General features: G+C 41.8%; 1 protein-coding gene across 3 annotated transcripts in view; it reads left to right on the top strand.

Moving 5' to 3' along the window:
• Positions 1 to 926: 926 nt before the first annotated feature.
• The window catches only part of LRP3 (LDL receptor related protein 3), a 39,522-nt gene continuing 21,296 nt past the window's right edge, over positions 927 to 19,152 (top strand). Inside the window, exons 1-6 of one of the 3 annotated variants that reach the window (XM_071756752.1) lie at positions 927 to 1,006; positions 4,392 to 4,527; positions 4,735 to 4,847; positions 7,712 to 7,748; positions 8,545 to 8,635; positions 11,340 to 11,455. Coding sequence is in view for 1 of the 3 variants with exons in the window: in XM_071756750.1 (XP_071612851.1) it covers positions 15,688 to 15,754 (67 nt within the window). In the remaining 2 variants the exon portion in view is untranslated. Of the gene's footprint in view, positions 1,007 to 4,391; positions 4,528 to 4,734; positions 4,848 to 7,711; positions 7,749 to 8,544; positions 8,636 to 11,339; positions 11,456 to 15,073; positions 15,755 to 17,352; positions 17,432 to 19,152 lie in introns of those variants that run through there. The other 2 variants (XM_071756751.1, XM_071756750.1) reach the window with 2 other exon arrangements.

Genomic DNA, 19,152 nt, shown 5'->3' with positions numbered 1-19,152 from the left:
ATTAGAAAACAAAGACATTTTCCAGTTACTGCTTTGTTGATTGTAGAAAATATTGGGATGGATGGTTTATTTGCAATTAATTTGCAGAAATGGTGCCTGTTATTTGTAGGTTTACTGAAAGATTTTCTTAAATCTGTTCTTACAAAATAAGCAATGACATTAAAGTATCTTATTGAGAAGGAAGTGATTTTCCCCTATCACAAAGCAGACCAGTCCCTCATGTGTATTCTGCTATTGATATTTACAGTCCAGACTTTTATGGAGGTAAAATTGGCCTGTGAACTTAGAGATAAGTACCCTACAGAGTGTCACTTAAAAGAGAAAACAGGAGCAGCAGCAGAGAGAGTAAGAGTTGGGCACTGAGCACTAAGATTCTTCCCATTTTAGACTGTGATACTCCATTCTCCAGTCAATCCAGTTCATGAGTAAATCTGAATTGGGGGGTGAGGAAGTTTTTGAAAGCTTGGCTTTATTCCAGCTCAGAATGGAATGGAGATTCTTCAAGCAGGGAGACAGGCTAGCTGGAAAATTGCAAGTTGTATACCTTCCTGCAGCAAAACAGAGATTTTTTCATCCAAAAGTCTGAAATTAACAGCCACAAAATGTGGGGTTCTTTGGGACCAGCAGGAGAAGTGAGGCAATTTTGAAGATGTTTGTTGACTACTCTGAAAATTTTTTCTTCATTAGCTACCCTTGGCTCATGTTCACTTACTTGAAGGTGCTTTCAGTTCTCGTATTTTAAATGTACATTGCCTATCTTGGCAATTTGGATTTATTTTATTTGATGGTAAAGTCATTACAGTCCAGTTTATTTTCAGTTTAACCTTCTATTTCTGTTCCAATAGGATATAAATGGATTAGCAAGTGTGTAACAAAATAATGTTTATATCTTGGTTTTGTGTAGGAGTACTGTAGATTTGAAAGGTATGCAGCCTTGACATCACAGGAGAACCATGTACTGTGTCGCCCCAGTGATGTGAAGATGTACTTAGCAGTAAGAAATGCAGTAAGTAATGCAGTAAATAATTTGAAAGATAACCCATGAGGTTTATGAAAGAGGGAAACGTCTGTATTTCCTTTTTGCAACAGGTCTTTTCTTTCCTTCAAAAAAATTGTGGTTAAGGTATGATTAAGATTTAAATATACCAAGATATTTTTAATATTAGTTGGTGAGTTAATCAAGCATTGACCTCACTGATGTCAATGGCAAAACTCCCACTGAATGTGCTGTACTCAAATTTTCATCCAGTAAAAAGATAAAGAATCTGATTTGTCATAAAGGGAGAAAAGATGAATCAACCCAAGCTATGTAGGCAGAGTTTTTCCTGTGTTATTAACTGTGCAGTGCCATCAAAATAAAAATGTCTGTCTTTATTTGCTGTAGTATTTATGATAATTCATTACTTCATATCTCTCATATCAATTAGTTCTCACGTTATTCCTGCCACAGAGTGTGTTGAGCTCTCACTGTTGTCAATGGAAACTGCTGAGTGCTGAGGTTTTCTGAAAATCTCTTGCTACTATTTTAACACAAAGTATTTTAAAAGTACAGTCTGAATTACAGCTTTTTTATAAAATAAGTGTTGACTAGGTATGATTTCACACAACCAGTGTTGCTTGGAAAGATTTTTAAGATCAAGTCCAACCATTAAGAGATGATTTTTAAAACAAATGTACTTTTTAGTATGTGTACTATACACATTGATTTTTTTTTTCTTTTTCTACCATTATAGCAAAATGTAATGGTCAAATTTATCATAAGAGCAACTAATATGACTATTTATACCTGTAATGTCGTTTGACACATCCTGCTGAATGAAAATACTAGAACATCATAGCCCAAAATAATATACTAGTGTCCTTATTTGTTATGAATTTTAGTTGATATTTGGAAAAATGTCTGATAAAAACTATTCAATTAAATATGTGTATTTATGTCTGATTAATTATCTTATATATAGTGCTTTTCTGTTAGAATAAATATTTACCGATAGTAACAGAAATTGTCAAATAATACATTAAGTCAGTTTGGTTTGGCCAGCCCTCAGTGGCTATTATTTTCACTGTAAGATTTCCTTTTAAATTAACATTTAAATTGCATGTCATTTTCAGGCAAAGGACAATCACTACTTTTTTTCTGATATGCATTAGCCTCTTTTTTTTCAGTGCTTCTTACGGTCATTTGAGTTATCTTTATGTCATAACTATGCATTGATGCATGGCCTCAATTGAGCAGGGTACCAATATCCTATTATTTCCCTACTTTTAAAGCAAACCAAACCCAATCCTTGTACAGTATTATCTATATTAGCTGAGTTCTGAATTTTGTTATTTTGTTTTCTAGAAGAATGTCCTTTGAAGTGTAAGAGCTCTGTGTCCTTAAGCACTATAGCTGCACACACGTGCATAATGAATGTTGGGATCATGCAGATTGTTCAGGTGCCATTATCACATAACGTCCTTTTCTTTTGCCTGAGAAAATGTGTTCAAGATATTTCTAGCCAGTTCCTTAAATGAAACTCAAGTAGGTAGGGTTTGAATATTGAATGAAAAAAAATCGTCAATTTTCACTTCTCAGCTCTAACCACCTGAAAAAAAGTCTCTGGTCCTGCAGTTCTTTGACTACCCAGAAAAAGAAACTATTTTGGTTTATACCTTGGGGGACTTGGTCAAAATGAGTGCACTTTCTGGGTTACCACAGTCAAAATCTGCCCCTGTTCTTAGACAGCAAGAACAGGGTGAACTTCATGTGCTCCTTTAATACTGTTTCCCATGAGGTCAATTGCCATTTGTTCTGGCAGCCTTTCTGGCTGTGGCTGTGGAAACAGAGCCTGGAAGATTAGGGGGCAATTAATGAATTAGGAGTTGCAAACACAAATTTGGAATGATCAGAGCTAAGGCTGCTGTGAGTTCACATATCTCTTAAAAAGGTACTCTTAAGGCTCCTAACGCTGTAGTTTAGATGCATTGCTCTAAATTTGGTGTTCCATGACTAGAAATAAAAGTATTTAGTCATGTCTTTGTTACCACCTTGTTGAATCTCTGATTTAATAATTTCCAAATGATTTCACATAAATTGATTATGCAGCTGCTGGTGGTTTCCGTATTTCAGCAGCTCCAGAGCATGGGGCCCTCAGGAGAGCACAAAAATAGATTTGGGGCTGTCTCAGCACCACTGGCTTTAGGCCTGCCTGGCACTGATCACAGCTAATTTGACTGAAGAGCACTTGGTTGGTACTGTACAACCTGAAATTGATCCAGATCTTTGCTCTGTGTCTGTTCTTCTCTCTGAAGAACTTCAGGAAGAATATTCAATAATGACCACTGGACTGAAAATTGCCTGTAAGGAAAATTCAGTAAATACAAATATTTCTGAAACAAAGTTATACTGTGGTAATATTAAAATTGTGAAGCTTTGCCCATCAAGATTATGTATCACCAATGTTTTTTGGCATTACCTTTTTGTCCCCTGTACTCTGGACATTAAGGAGCTTTGCAGAAATTCTAACGAGCCCTTCCGAGCTGGGATGCATCAAGTAAATTGCCTGCAAATACAGCTGGGCTTGTGCTGAGCTAAATGTGGGCACTGCACTGAGTAATTGTAATTGTTTCCAAATGGGACTCCTGTAGTTTCAGTAAATCTATAGACATGGGATGAAATATTTAAAATTGCTTGGCAGTTAAATATTTGCTAGTGTGCCTTGTTTTTGAGAAATAGGAAATCTTTGTGATTTGTACTTCTGTATCAGTCCAATCAATGGGCACTGCTTCACCATTAAGTTCAGTGAATGCAGGACTGAGAACAAATGAACTCATCAGAGTACAAAAGTTCTTTGCAATAGGGGAGACAAGAACAGAATCTCTGATTGCTATGCCTATGGCTGTGGAAATGGATCAATGCTGTGTCAGCTAATGAAACAATGGTATTAAATATTCTCTCTTTACGTCACTTTTTTTTTCTTTCCCAAGCTAGAACAATGCCATTTTTATGAACATAACTATCACTCTTTTTTTATAGTTAGACCAGAAGAGCACTATATAAATAAGATAAAAAATTAACAATTATAATTATTGCTTTCACTTATGAAAGCTGACAAGTTACTGTAGCAGAATATTTAAAAATGCATAGATTTTCCTAAGCTGCATGAAAATTATGTGTAGGCCACCATATTTTTAGCACTGAACAACACAAATGCATAAAAATATTTTTATTCATTTGTTCCAAGATGGTCTGTGAATAATTCAGATTCACAAAAGCTAATTACAGTGAACTTCCTAAGAAACTGGTTGGTTGAGTAACTGAAAAATCAACACAACCTGTCTCTAAATGAGTCTGACAAAATGAATACAAATTTGAGTATAAATAAATACTTATTCTTTTATTCAAATAGGTTTTAAAACTGGTTTAATTTTCACACACGAAAGAATATGCTGCCATGGGAAAAAGTGCTATAATGAAGGATATTTGAACTCTGCTAGCTGCAAATGCATATGCCAATCCAGGTATCATGGGAATTTCAGTGGTAGGTATGTTGCATTACTCTGAACTCCTCTCAAACCTGTACAAGATCAAAGTACATTTCTGTTAACTGCTTTTAATTTAGAATTTGTGAGCCTTCTGGCTTTATCTACCAGCTTGACTGGTTTCTGTTGAAGAGAATTCATAAATGTGTAATGTATAAACATAGTGAAAACCATGTATAAATTGGTTTTTATTATTGTTGCCTTTTGCAGTGTTCTCCCTCCCGCTTCCCAAGCCTCTCTGGAACATGTATTTACTTTTGAGATTTCCCATACTGACAGCTCTGTACAGAAATAATATACTTAGGAAAGTATAAATACCTCAGGTAAGGTAAAATTACCTTCACATAATTCTGGTTTTAAGTAGGTACCGTTTTGTAATATTCCTGTTCATCCACCAACTACTCCAGATACTGATGGATTTTATCGTAAGTTGTTCTACTGCAATTTTTTCCAATTTGATTTTCTTATTCCTGGTAAAATAATGTTTTTCATTAATTTAGCTGGCTTCTCTATCTGTGCATTAATTTAGCTGCCTTCTCTGTCAATTAAGGGAACGACTGGAATGTTTTGACATGTAAATATTCTGGGAAGGGATGACATCTGGGGCAGTAGTGCATGCAGCCTTGCTGCTGTTGCCCTCCAGGATAAACAAATGTCAGTTCAGGGGAGTACCACTGATCCCCTGTGAGAGGTTGATGCATATCAAAGAGGATCTTGGATGACTTCACCTTCAGAAAAAAAGGAAGTGCAAGGGCAGGAATTTTTCTCACATTTTCCTAGACTTTGTCTGCCAATTTTTGACAAATATTTTACTGGCTCTGTTGGCACTGTTTACGATGTATACAGTTACAAAATCCAGATCTTAAATAGTGTGAAGGAGTTCTCAGAAATCCCTTGAAAGCTTTGTGAAAACAAGTACCTACACAAAGGTAGGTACTTGCTCTCTTAAGAGAATTTTGATCTTTTAAGTCACTAAGTATCCTCATACTATCTTTTTTTGTCTTTATTTCTCTCCAGGCATGCGTATGTATGATTCCACAGGGCTGATGTCTTTCAGCTACTTTAGGATGTGGTTCTTACACAATTGTTGCAATGATTTTTCCCTTCACATTCTTCAGCCTATTTACCACAACCTCTTCCTTTATTTACATGTTTTAGTCAGAACATACAACTGCACAAGCTGAGTCATAGTTAAAGGTGTATTGGATTATGGGGTTTTCTTTATGTGAAAGAAAATCTGACTTTTCATTGTTTTAGGCTCCATCGAAGGACAGCAGCTTTGATTCTTCTGCATACCTCTAGCACTAATTTTGTTCCATGGTTTATGCTTATCCTCATTTTTTTGTTTTCTTCATCTTTTTCAGCAATGTGGTCTGTATTATCATGCTCATTTGTCAGAGAGTTATTTGGTTTTATATTGTAAGATAGAGTTCACTTGCATGCTTCAGACAGCTTTTACTTTTTCAAGGTTTTGTACACTGTTTAATACTAAAAAATAGAAGAAAGAAGCAGAGATGAAATCATTATACCTTCAGGGCACCTATAATTTCCTATCTGAAGCTTCTAGCCCACCATCTCTAATGACACACTTCCAGATTTTTTGGGGGATGCTAAGTATACAATTAGTATCTATTTTTGCTGTTGCTGTTAATAGTTGATAGAATGACTGAGGTGCCAGAGAGACAGTGTTTGTTTGTTCAGTGTGACACAGAAAAAGAGAGTAGAGCTTTTTGTATCGTGGGAGCACACCTCATGACTTAGTAGGAATGGACTCATTGTGTCCTGTATCCTTCTGATTTTAAGTATTGGCACATGGTCTGTGTCATAATCTGACATTCTGGTGTGAGAACATGTTGATATTTCTATTTGCTAGGGCTTTAAACTTGCTCTGACTTTCAGTGAAATTAGATGAACAGGGTACTTTGTCATCCTCATCTCTGTGAAAAGAGGCAGAATTCAGTAGGTGAGGTCATGCATTCCTTTACATGCTTTCCCATTCTTCCTGTGGAACAGCCTCACTGATGCATAGTTCCTAATTTTGCTGTGTTTTCTGCAGATGCATGTTAAGCAGAACTTTCCCATAATTTGGGAAATAAGATACAGTTTGGTGTCTTAAAATCACTGCGCTATGAATATGTACTGAGAACTTAAGAGGAAAAAAATGCAAAAAATTGTTAGTAATATTTTAGCTGATAACTCTCATGCTGTAAAATCATTAGGACCTTTAAAATTATGTGGGGTGTTGCAGTGAATAAGTGCAACACTTTGTGCAGAAATCCATACTGAAACACATGCCACTGGAACTTGAAAAAACAACTATAGGAGACAAAAAAGGTAAATGAAGACATAAATCAGGGTTAGTGACAGCTCCTCGGACAGGTGGAACACAAGTTACATTCTGTAGGGCCAAATAAAGCCTCCAAGGAAGTGTCTGGGCCAAATTTTAATGAGAATTAGTAGCTATAGTAGCTACATTTAGGTATTAGGGACACACTGAGTAGTAGGAAAAAAATTTAAGGTTATTTAATTATTAGTGAAACATGAGAAGCGTGGTTATCCTCAACCTCTGATTTGCTTTTCCTGCTGAACAGGTAATTGGAAGCAAATAAGATGGCAGGCTATTGTCAGTATGCTGGCTAGTATAGACTACAACTATTTTCAGTTTACAGTGGAATTGCTGCAGTGCTCGGAGTCCAGTTCAGAAATGTACTGTGAATATTGCAGTGATATTTACCCCGGCGCTTGCAAGTGGCACTGGCAAAGCACCAGCTCTGAGTTCCTTGCTTCTCAGTTCCACAAATGTCAGCTTGCTGAATGTCATGCTCTGGCTAATTTATATCAGCCTGAAGTCTTTGCACAAGTTTCTCAGTCATAAGAGTGGATGGAAGACAGCTCTAAATGTTATTAGTGTTCCAAGCCAACGGGAAATGTGACACCAGAGAGGGGTTTCAAGGCTGGCAGTGGGAACACTATAGGGTAGTGTGACCAGGGAGCTGCTCTGCAGCCTCCCCGTCTGCATTGCAGTTGTGTCCAGGCCTTCTTCCCACAGTACAAAAGGCAGTCACTGAACTCATTTGAAGATGTCTGTTCAGTCCTAATTGTATATTTTGCTTTTCCTCACATGCTCAATTTTAGATATGCCTGGTTGCATACAACAGATTATTTAATTTTTTTTTTTCCCCCACAGAATTGGAGGCTGGAAGCACATTGCTGAGCAACCCCATGTGGGTATTTTCATCTGCCCTGGTAACAATATGCATACTGAGCAAAGAAAATACTTGTTCTCTCCCTAGGAGACAGTTCATCCTGTGACTTAGGGAAGATTTTGTGCTTCTAAGTCCAATCTGTTTGATATCCTACTTAAAGTCTAAAATAAGTTCATAGTAGTTTGTCCTAGTGTTATCTTTGGCAAAGAATGTATTGATAGTTTGTTTCATTTTCTTCTGTAGAAAAGTAATAAAGACAGCCCCAGGCTTTACAGAGCCCATTATTTCCCTGAATTTCTGTATGTGAAGGGGGATCTGAAAACACATACACCTGAAATGTGATTCAGTCTTATTTTGGCATTGTTCTTCTGTCAGCCAAAGGGATGCACTCTTGAGTTACTTGAGCCCTCGTTTAAGAAAGATTTTGTATGTCAAGGAGAACAGTAAATCCTTAATGACTCCACCTACCAGAGAGAGTAAGCCACTAACTTAACCAGAGCATAAAAGGATTTATCATGAACTAAATTAAATCATCCAAACTCAGCTCATCAATAGATCTGAAGGAGCAGGCAGAACAGAGAAATCAATTTAGCTTCTTAGTAGATCAGGGGGCTCACTGCAGAGTTGTCTTGCAGAGCTGTTCCAGTATGCACATAATAAAAACTAGCATCACCACAGTTTAAATCAATCCAAATACAGTTATTAAATGATAAAGTCACCAGGGAGGCAGGAGGTATGGTGTGGTGTTGAAATAGCCTTTTACTGTGCAGTCATCAGTGAAATAAAGTTGTAGTAACTCACTGTCCATGTGTAGGCTGCAGGACCTCTGTACAACAGAAATGGACTGGGAAGGTGCTCAAAGAATTCCAGGAACCAGAGCCAGGGAGTGTGCCACAGACAGCAAGGTGTGTATGTTAGCTGGGGAAAGACTGGAGCTTCGTGAAACTGTTGACATAACTGCTGGCCTAAAACAGCCCCATGAGATGATACTTTAAAAACTGAATCACACTGAAAATATGGAAAGGCAGTAAGAAGAGAGAAGTGAAACAGTGGTGGTCTTGGCCTGGCTCTTTCTCTTTTTCTCTTTCTTTCAGACAAGAATGACTTGCTGTCCACTGGAACTTACTGATAAAGTGCAGCTTGACAATTTTGATGAGGAACACTGATAAACTTCCTCAAATTATTTCTGTCAGTTTTAGAAATGAAAACAATTCTAATCTCCCATAATTATGCTGCATGTTTCAAAACTCTGATCTCAATAACACTTAAATAAAAATGAGACTTAATTGACTTAATGGATCAGGACCTTCAGTTTTGTTAAGAAAGCAAAGTTACAAGTTTAAAAAAAATTGAACTGCAATTAATGCTGCCTTGATAATAGTTACAAAGACAACTGAACCCTTTCAAGAGAAAATTATTTTATTTTTCAAGCAATTACCCTAATGTAATTGCTACTCATAATCTGAGCTTCTTGACATAAATTCTGGATTTCATTGAACACTCAGAGTGCCACAGAGGAATATCACAGCTTTGCACTCTCTTTGGAAAAATGCCGATACAGTGGTTATCTTATTATAGGATTTCCCCATCAAACAATCTGGGTTCACTTTCCTGTAATACCAAGTTGCTGATACTTATTCCCATCACATTTCATAAAATGAATGTGAATTAAAACAGGGTTTTTTCATCGCTTTGTAGAACACATGAATAACAAATTCCTAAAGAAGGGTAAGACAAATAGTTTACAATTGAGTTGAGTAACATTCTATAATGGATCAAGGCAGGAATAGCGTTAAAGGCGGTGCAGATAAGGGAATTTTCTTCCCTTTCAGGCAGAGTGTAGTCATCACTAAACATAAACCTTATTAAATTCAGCCAGATCTTGTATGGTGATGCAATATGAACCCTTGTAAAAATAAAACTAGTGGTAAACTATGTGAGATTGAGACACATAATGCGTGTTACTACACCCAATGTTTTCCAAACAACTTTTCTTTAGTTCCAGGGTTTAAAAGAGAATAGTGGTGATTAAAATGTAGATTGTAGATTACAATGTAAAATGGGATTGTAGGCTTGCTTGTCTACACAACTCTGTATGTTCTGTCTCTCCACTGAAACTGATTTATGGTAAAAATGAGAAAAATGCAGAGAAAGAACTTGTGGAACAGGTAAAATCCTAGTCTTAGTTTAAGGAAATCTCAACCTAATTAATGCAAAGAAAGAGATGTTTATAAAAGATGTATAAACTTTTGCGAGTTAAAAAATTAAAGACAGGGGGCACCAGTGGGGAAAATTCAGTAAAAAATTATTTGTAGTCAGGCCAAGACAGATTATGCACAGGGACAGGATAATGTTCCAAATTATTTTAACATTTTTACTACTAACATTGATGAAATCCATAACCTTTTTGTCAACATTACAGTATCATTTTATGATGTCTTCATCTTTTTACTGCATATTTAAAAAAAAAAATCTTGTAATGCAAGTTTGATTACAGTTGGTATAACTTTAACAGAACTTTGTTTTGGTGGTGTTACGTGACTTTTTTGTGATTCAATTCTGTCAAAAACATTAAAATGAACAAAAGTGCTTGTAGCTCCAGCATATATAATGTATAATTCCCACTAATGAAATTCCTTAGAGCCATCTCCATATCACATATTCTGAAATGGGATGTGAAGGCTTGACACTTGGCTTTCAGTGATGGTTTAGCTTAGTGCAGCACTTTAAAAGTGATTTTTAAAATGATCTGCAAATCATTCTGGAGTACCTAGAATAGGTTCTGCTGGCTATATTTTCAAGGTGTTTGTGTGGATGTTGTAATATAATAGTGAATTCTCCTATGTCAGTAGATGCTGGAGCATACGTATATGTAATTTTATACATAACTGTCTAATTTGTACATATATTTCTGTGAACACAAAAGTGCATATCTGACAGTCAGGACTCAATTTTGAGTCTTACATAAACACCAAATTATGCGAATAATTCTTAAACTGAGTGGGTTTTATCTTGACAACAAGTCAGTGGCATGGATTGAATCTGCTAAAAAAGAATGTGCATCTGTCACTTTGCTTTCAGTCCCATATATGCTACTGTTTCAGTGAGATACAAGGATATTATTTAATGGAAATGAGAGATTTCCATTACTTTACTCATAATTATCATAAAGAGGGTTAATCCAGAATGTAGAGGTGACTCGATACATTTTTTTCTTACAATAATAGACTCACTGAGGAAAAAATTCCTTTATGACACATTTCATTATTGCTGTTACAGACCCATCATTTCAAGATTACTGCTCAAAAAAGCAGTCAGAATGATTTTACACTCACAGGACCATTAAAGGTTTAAGAATTGCTGTTTACATTAGGAAGAATTTTGTTGTGGAAAAGGTTGTGTGATTTATTACTCTGCTTAAAGAGCACCCAGACACATGAACCCGTGAAGCAGGCTGTGTCTGCACAGCAGCCAGGTCCCCTCCATGCTGCATGTGGGGCCTTCTCACCTACGAGTGAACTTTGTTTGCATTGATCTGCTTACTGTTTCTGCATCTTTAGCACAGGCAGAAGTCTTTATTTTAATATCTGCTTCTCTCATCCCAAGCAGACAAGAAGTGCTCCTATTGATCCTCAGGCCAATCATCCATTAGGCATCCATTAAGATCCAGAGTGACAGACAAATGTGAATTACAATGATTATAATTCCACTGAAGGGCTGCTAAGGTAAGGCTCAGTGAGGATAAGTATCACCTGAACCTCCAAGATATTACTGTAGACACATGTTACACTGTTGAGATAAGAAGGCCTAAAGCAGTGTCATGGTGTGCTGAGAGATGTCCTTTGGTGAACTATGGTGCTTCCAGGCGTTAAATCCCTTAGCCCTCTGTCTCACCACTCTGCCAGAAGTTTTCACTATCAGCAAAGGGAATTCAAGTCTGTGCTTTGACTTTCATTTGCTTTTTATGTCCAATGCCACCTACTTTCCACAGATGCTCCAGAAATCATCTGTTGTCACCATTGCCCTGGAATAGTTCCAGCCTGGCCAAGCATTTTCTCATCCATTTCTGCCTTTTATTCTTATCTGGTGTTTCCCATGTTTGGTCTTTTTCTCTGTTTCCTTGGCCAAATCTAACTCTGGACCTTTGTGTTGAATGAACTAATTTTAAACAATGAATTAGTTTAAAATGGTGCCAGGAGAGTAATTCTGTGGAATGGTTTTATTGTAGATATTTTTGAAAGAGTTTGTTTGACTAAGATGTATGTTCAAAATTACATGCATGAGCTTATGGGCAACTCAGAACCATTGTTCTAATTGTTCCAATTAATATTTTTAAAATCCATGGCATGCCAGACAAATTAATTATGCTTTTCCCTCATATTTTAAACACACAAACAGATTATTTAGGATTATGCAGCTGTTTTCTTTGATGGGGCACATACAACTACCACATATATGAACTCTCTGTCCAAATATGTATCTCAGTGTGGATCAAATGGGCCTTTGGGATGAGAGACCTGCTGGTGCACACAGCTGGGCGAGGAACCCAGCCACTGGCTTGTCTCCCTGCATACTCCCTGCTGGGGGCCTTGGGCGAGGCCAGAAAGATGATAAGGGGGCAACGCCCAGCACTGCGGAGAGGGCTATTATAAAGGGTTGGGACGAGGGGCACACCCTTCTGCTGGTGGCCTCGGGCGAGGCCAGACAGCTGATAAGGGGGCGGCACCCAGCACTGCGGAGAGGGATATATAGGGCTGAGAGGAGCGCCAGTGACCCGGAGTATGGTGAACAGGAGCAGGGAAACAGGAACGGGGCACGGCAGTTGGCAGGAACGTGGCACGGCTGTTAGCGCAGCAGTTCGCGCAGGCAGGGCAAGCAGGAGGGGCACAGCCACCTCCCAGCTCTCTTGAAGGAGCAATGGTCTCCAAAAAAGCAAAACCTGGTGCTCTTAAGACGTAGGGTGTGTCCACACAAATGGAATCCCTTAAGAGGGACAGCAAGAGAGACGTAGCTGTTCAGGCCTCTGGCTGTGTAGAGTGTCTGAGCCTGGTGTTAGCACCGGAGGATGGTGTGAGTGGCAGAAAGGGACCTGGGAGTCTGGACTGACAGGAAGCTGAACGTGAGCCAGCAGTGTGCCCAGGTGGCCAAGAAGGCCAATGGCATCCTGGCCTGTATCAGGAACAGCGTGGCCAACAGGTCCGAGAAAGTAATTCTGCCTCTGTACTCAGCAGTGAGTACACACCGCTGGTGAGCGAGTACTGTGTCCAGTTCTGGGCACCTCAGTTCAGGAAGGATATTGAGCTCATGGAGCAGATCCAAAGGAGGGCAACTGGGCTGGTGAAGGGACTCCAGCACAAGTCCTATGAGGTGAGGCTGTGGGAACTGGGGCTGTTCAGCCTGGAGAAGAGGAGGCTCAGGGGAGACCTCATCACTCTCTACAACTCCCTGAAAGGAGGTTGTAGCCAGGGGGCGGTTGGTCTCTTTTCCCAGGCAGCTATGAGCAAGAGAAGAGGGCACGGTCTCAAGTTGTGCCAGGGGAGGTTTAGGCTGGACATTAGAAAGAATTTCTTTACGGAGAGGGTGATCAGACATTGGAATGGGCTGCCCAGGGAAGTAGTGGATTCTCCATCCCTGGAGATATTTAAAAAAAGACTGGATGTGGCACTCAGTGCCATGGTTCAGTAACCGTGGCAGTAGTGGATCTCAGTTGGACTTGATGATCTCAGAGGTCCCTTCCAACCCAGCTAATTCTATGATTCTACGATCCACAACCTTATTAGCATTCTTGCATGAGCTTATTTTTAAGGGCAGTGTCTGATCTAAACCTGACTTTTAGAAGACAGTCTGAAGGGTGAAACAGCAAAAAGCTTTTAATATAGCATAGTAACTCTAATTTATGTTGTCACATCTCCTGAGGGAGAATCTCACTTATGGTGTGTGTGTTGCTAAAAGATGATGTTCACTGTCAGCAAATGGCATTTACCCCAGCTTTACCCCAGCATCCCAGTTCCTGTGCCTCATGCTTTTCTTGTTCTTTCCCAGGAACTGACCCTTTCAATATGATCACTCCACCAGGCCTGGTCAGAGTGATGAACTGAACCGGGGCCTGTTGATGACAGAGTAACTGAGTCTGTTTTTTAAACTGAATGACACCTACCACAGCTTGCCCTGCAGGGCATGTCAGCCAGCACTTGTGAGCTCACATCTATGTGTGCCACTAGACCTTAAATGTTGGACAGAAACCCCTTAAATACGAATTTTACTTCAGAATTGAATCCTTTCCATGGTTTCAGCAACATGTTAGTGATTGTTTTGTGATGTAGATTTTACCAATCACCTTAATTCAGTGATTGGAAAATTTCTTTTGTAATACCCACAGACTGCAGGTCTGGTGATACAGCCACAGAATGTAAAAATAAACTCTTTTTCAAGCATGGAGGGGAATTTTTCTGTGTTGATAGTGAGATGTGGCAAGACCCCATCTTTGCCCTGGAGGGTTAAACTGTGACTGTAGCAAAGGTGTCATTAGTGTAATTTAAGAAAAGGTGCGTTTTGTGTTATGTGTAGCTGAATTCAAGTGGGCTGCAGCGCTCGCATTAGAGCATTGCGGCAGCACCATGGGGGCTTTGCTCCTCGGAAGGCAGAACCTGGGCCACCAACAGGGGAGCTGGTACTGGTTTCTGGAGGAGGATGTGAGTGCCTGCAACCAGGAAAACAATGAAAAGTTCAGGAAACGTGCGAGATAGAGTTGGTTCATTTTAGCATTTTGTCACCTAACAAAGGGTGTTTTTCATCTTTTGCTGTTTGGCTATTCTGCGCATTAAGTCCACAGTTAACTTTGTTGTCCTGATGCTTACGAACACATTAGGCTTAGTCCGTATTCAGTGGAACAGGGTGGTTATACGTCATTTACATTCACCTCAACTGTGCTGATTTGCTGTGGATACAGAGCACTCCTAATACGGCCAGATTGCTTGTTTCACACTGAAAGGATCTGGGTCCCGTCTTTTCGGACGAGTGACCCACAGCGTATTCTGAAGGGTGCGGAAAGCCCCGGGTTGAGCCGCGTTTCTGGGAGGCTCTTCTCCCGCCCCGCAGTACCGCTGACATCTGCTTTAAAACCTTCAACGCGTTCAGTTTTCGCGAGCCGCGGAGGAGGCAGCCCCCGCCGACGGCCCGCAGCCCGGGTTGTGCGGGAGCCCTGGCAGGAGGGGACACTCCGGCTCAGTTGGGCTGAGAGGGCTCCCCCAGCCCGGCTGCGGCAGCTCCGGGGGGCAGCTCCGCCCGCCCCCGCGCCTGGAGGCCGCTTCCCCCGGCAGGGGGGGCCGGCGGGCCGCGGCGGCGCTGGGCGCGGCCTCCTGCCATGGGGCCGCGGGCTCCCCGCAGCCCGCCCGGCGGAGGGGCAGCCCGTGCGGGGCGCTCCGCCGCCACCCCCTGCCCGACGCGGGCTGCTAGGGCGCGCCATGGCTGCGGGCTCCGCGGCGGAGGGAGCCGGGGCGAGGCGGCAATGGGGCGCCCCGCGCCTGACAGGAAGCCCGGCGTCCCGGCGCCCTGGCGCTGCGCGGGCGGGCTCGGCCCTCGCCTTCCCTTCCGCCCCGGGCCGCGCTCCGCCTGCGCCGGCTGGCGGCGGCCCCTCAGGTGTGCGCGGCGGGGCGGTGCTCCCCTCGCCCTCCGGCCCGGCCGCCGCAGCTGTACGGCGGGGCCTGTCACGTGGGGCGGCGGCGGAGCGGCGGCGGCGGCGCTGCGGTCTGTGCTCCTCCACCTGCCCCGGAGCGGGCAGCGCGGGTCGGCCATGGGGCTGCGGCGGCAGGCGCCCCCGCCACTCCCGGTCCCTCAGCCTGCGGGGCCGCCGCCGGCTGGATGCACTGCCGGCTCCCGCGGCTCGGCGTAGGGGCGAAGCTGGCGCGGAGCTGCCGTGGTTCCCCCCGCGCTGAAGGGCAGGCGGCGGCGACCCGCCATGGAGAAGGCAGCGGCCGCGGAGCTCCGGCAGGGCGCGCTGGTGCCGCTCACCGCCATCTGTCTGGGTGAGTGCCGGCCCGGCCGCTCCCCGCCGGTGGGACATGTCCGGGCACGGAGGGCGAGGGGGCGCGGGCACCTGCGGCCGGGGTGCTGAGCCCTCGAGCCCGCTACGGGAAGTTACCGGGGGAGAGGGGAGCGGGACGGGACGACGACGCACGAAACTGGGTCTGCGGATCCCCGTTCTCCTCCTCTTCCCTCCCCTTACTCCCTCGGTTTCTAACGGGGTGAGGTGGTTGCGGGTCCCGCAGTGGGGAGGCCGAACAGAGTTCTGCCCTGTCCTGCTGAAACCAGCCTTTTGCCCTTGGCTTGGAAACCGCTGCGGTAACCCCGCATAGCGCTTGGGCCGGGGCATGGGGGGGTGAAGCAAAAAAAGTTTGGACATAATCGGTGCCATCTCGGGACTGCAGCTCTGCTGAGGCGCGGAGCGGGCAGCGGCTCCCGGGCGGTCCCGGAGCCGCCCGCGGTGCCTCCCGGCGCTCGGTCCCGCTCTTCGGTTGCCTGTCACTGTCTGACTGGCAGGATGGAAATATATTCCCCCCCCTATTTCTCGTCCATATTCTACTCTTCTCCCTCCCTTCTGCTTGAAGCAATTGCTTTTCGCTCTGTTTCGCAGCAGGTGTTAAGTTATGGCAACGTGATGAAGCGTGTTACTGGTTTCCAGTCTGTCAGCTCTTTCTGACAGGGATGATGCTTTTTGTTAGGGAGTAGCGTTGACGCCTTTGACTAGAACGAGGAGGTGAAAAGGCCCCATGTATTTAACAGGGTCCTGTAGAAATTGGGAATTATTAAAGCTGACTGCTCTGTTCATGTGTGCTGCCAAAGATTCTGGTGGAGCAGTGCTGGGGCTGCTCTGAACTCTGGTGATGGTTACTTGGTAAACTGTTACAGCTCCTCAAACTAGCATGTGCTAAACCCATAGCTGCTTGCTAATGGGTAGATGAGAGTAAACTTTTAATTATCCCAAATGACAGTCTAGTCTATGTATATTATATAAATGATCAGAAATGGGTATCTGTGGCCAGACTGCTTGTTCTATTTTTGTAAAAGATTTTTATTTTTTTTTTAACATCAGTGCTTGCCTAGAAAAATGTAGGAAGTTAAAGTTTAAAAGCTGCTCTGGTTACTTGAAACGTATCTATTTTAATTAACGGAAGTGCGATGTAAAAAGCTATCTAAACAAGAAAACAGTTTGAACATCCGTTCTAGCTAGTACAGCTTTTTTTTTTTTTTTTTTTTTTCAGAGACTTAAAGGGATGTCAGAGATGTGTACAGCATGGGGGTAATGTTTGCTGCATTGTTTATTTAAAGTTAGAGAAAGATACAAGTTTCTACCATATATCTGAATTTCATAGTATGGGTTTTTTGGTTTTGTTTTTTGGTTTTTTTTTTTTGGCCCAATCAGGCACTTGACAAAGCTTTTGTTATTTAACAGAAATAGCTTAATTATTATTAAAGTCACTAAGTAGATAATAAAAAATTATGTAAACTCCAGAGTTTAAGTGAGAACACTTCTGGTTACCTGTGGGTAATGCCAGGTTGAAAGTTTGGTAGATTTCTACTTTCTATGACTTCTAGAATTTCACTGTCTGGCTCTTTTTTTCAGCTGGAATGTTTTATTCCTATTCCTTGCACAACTGACAGTAGTGGAAGTTGAGAAACATGAGAGATGGGAAGCTTGTAAGGTATTTTGCTTCAGTGAACCCATAAAAATAAAATGTTGCTGCTTTAACTGTTTTTGTATTTTACTTCCTGCTTGTCTGTCCTTTCATCCTTGGCTTTGTTTCTTGCCATTCTTTTATTTTACTTTTTGTTTTTCCATGGGCTGTGTTTGATGTCTGCATCACTGCACTGCCACTGACCATTGCTGTACATGACCTTGTCTGTAAACTGCTTCTGCTTCAAAGACTGGAACTGGATTTGTCGCAACTGTTCTGTCATGAGGCCATTTTGTCTCTCATTCTTGAGAAATTCTGGAGGACATAGAAAGTTATCAAATAGGAAGCAATGAACACAGAAAAGCTGATGTCTCTCCCATTCTGGCTGTGGGAAAAGCCTGGTAGCTGTCATTTGGTTTGCAGGTGCCAAGATGTAAATTTCCCTTTTGATCCAAATTACCACTTTCCCAGCTGAAAACCTCACCCTGAGAATTATTTAGCAATCCAAATGAATGGCACAGTAAGTTTCCTACATGGAGTTCAAGCCAACTGAGCCACTTCTGTTTTTTCTGGCTTTCCCATAACTCTGCCCAACAGTTAAGAAAGAGAGCATCTAGAAAGCTACCTAATATACCCCTAGTCTCTAACCTATTTTTGTTTTGATAAGAGGCAAGAAAACCAGCAGGGAATGTCTGTTCTTTCTTTTGGGTCTCTGACACTATTGAGAGCCGAGTGCCTCAGAAGATGCTGGTTTACAGTGCTCTTGTGGTTTGGTTTGATGGTCTTCAGACAGAGTGAGGAAAACAGATACTGGAAACTGTGAGCTTATTAATTCACTGGGGAAAGTACCTGATGTGAGACTTTGAATTTATTTTAAAGAACTGTTCTTGACTGCTGACTTTTTAGTGTGAAAGAGTTTGAAAATGAAAGCAAAGAATTTGGAATAGCAGCCAATAGGTGTTTTGCAGAGGTAAAAAATGTTTTTGGGGGTTGTCTTTCTCAGGTAACCTGCCAGGCCTGGTGTGAAAAGCTGCCTGTCACTGTCCTTCTGGTAGCAAACCAGGGCTGTCTGTTTAACAGATCTCAGAAGAGAATAATGTGACTCTGAGTCTGCTAATTCCACTCTATCACACGCCTTGTCTTTGTGCTACTTATTTCCATTTAAAGGGCATAGGGGCCCTTCATCAGCCATGCCAGAGAACCTCTGTCTGGGAGCTTGGGTTCTATTGTGACCATTGGGAAGATTCAGGTAGGATAAGTGAAAAAAAGATTGTAGAATGGTAGTACAGACCCAGACATTTCCATACAATGCATCTTCAAACACTCTTTTCAGTTGTGGTGGTAACAGTTATGCAGAGCAGATTAATGTATTTTCTTTGGAGCAAAACAAAACATTTTAATTTTCATGAAATTAAATTTGTGACTTAATCACTGGTTAATTTATTCTCAGACTTTTATGACTATATTACTATGGTTACAGGAGTAGCCATGCTTTGATAGTGTGTGAGAAAATTTTGTATAACGGTTATTGCTGAGATCCAGGGCTTGCCACAAACGGATGTGCTGCTCTGTGGCAGAGCAAGAGCTGAGGGAGCTGAGCTGTTTCCTGGTTCAGAGGGGTAGTGTTGCTCCTAGGCATGCTTACTGACCTACAGGAGCAGACTAGTGCCACAAAACAAAGGAAATAATTATATGGCACCTTGTTATTGTCACGTAACAAATGTTACTGTACATTAATTATGTAATAA

This window comes from Heliangelus exortis, chromosome 13 (assembly GCF_036169615.1).
Source record: "Heliangelus exortis chromosome 13, bHelExo1.hap1, whole genome shotgun sequence".
In the NCBI taxonomy this organism is placed as follows: Eukaryota; Metazoa; Chordata; class Aves; order Apodiformes; family Trochilidae; genus Heliangelus; species Heliangelus exortis.
This window is presented reverse-complemented; position numbering and strand designations above follow the sequence as displayed.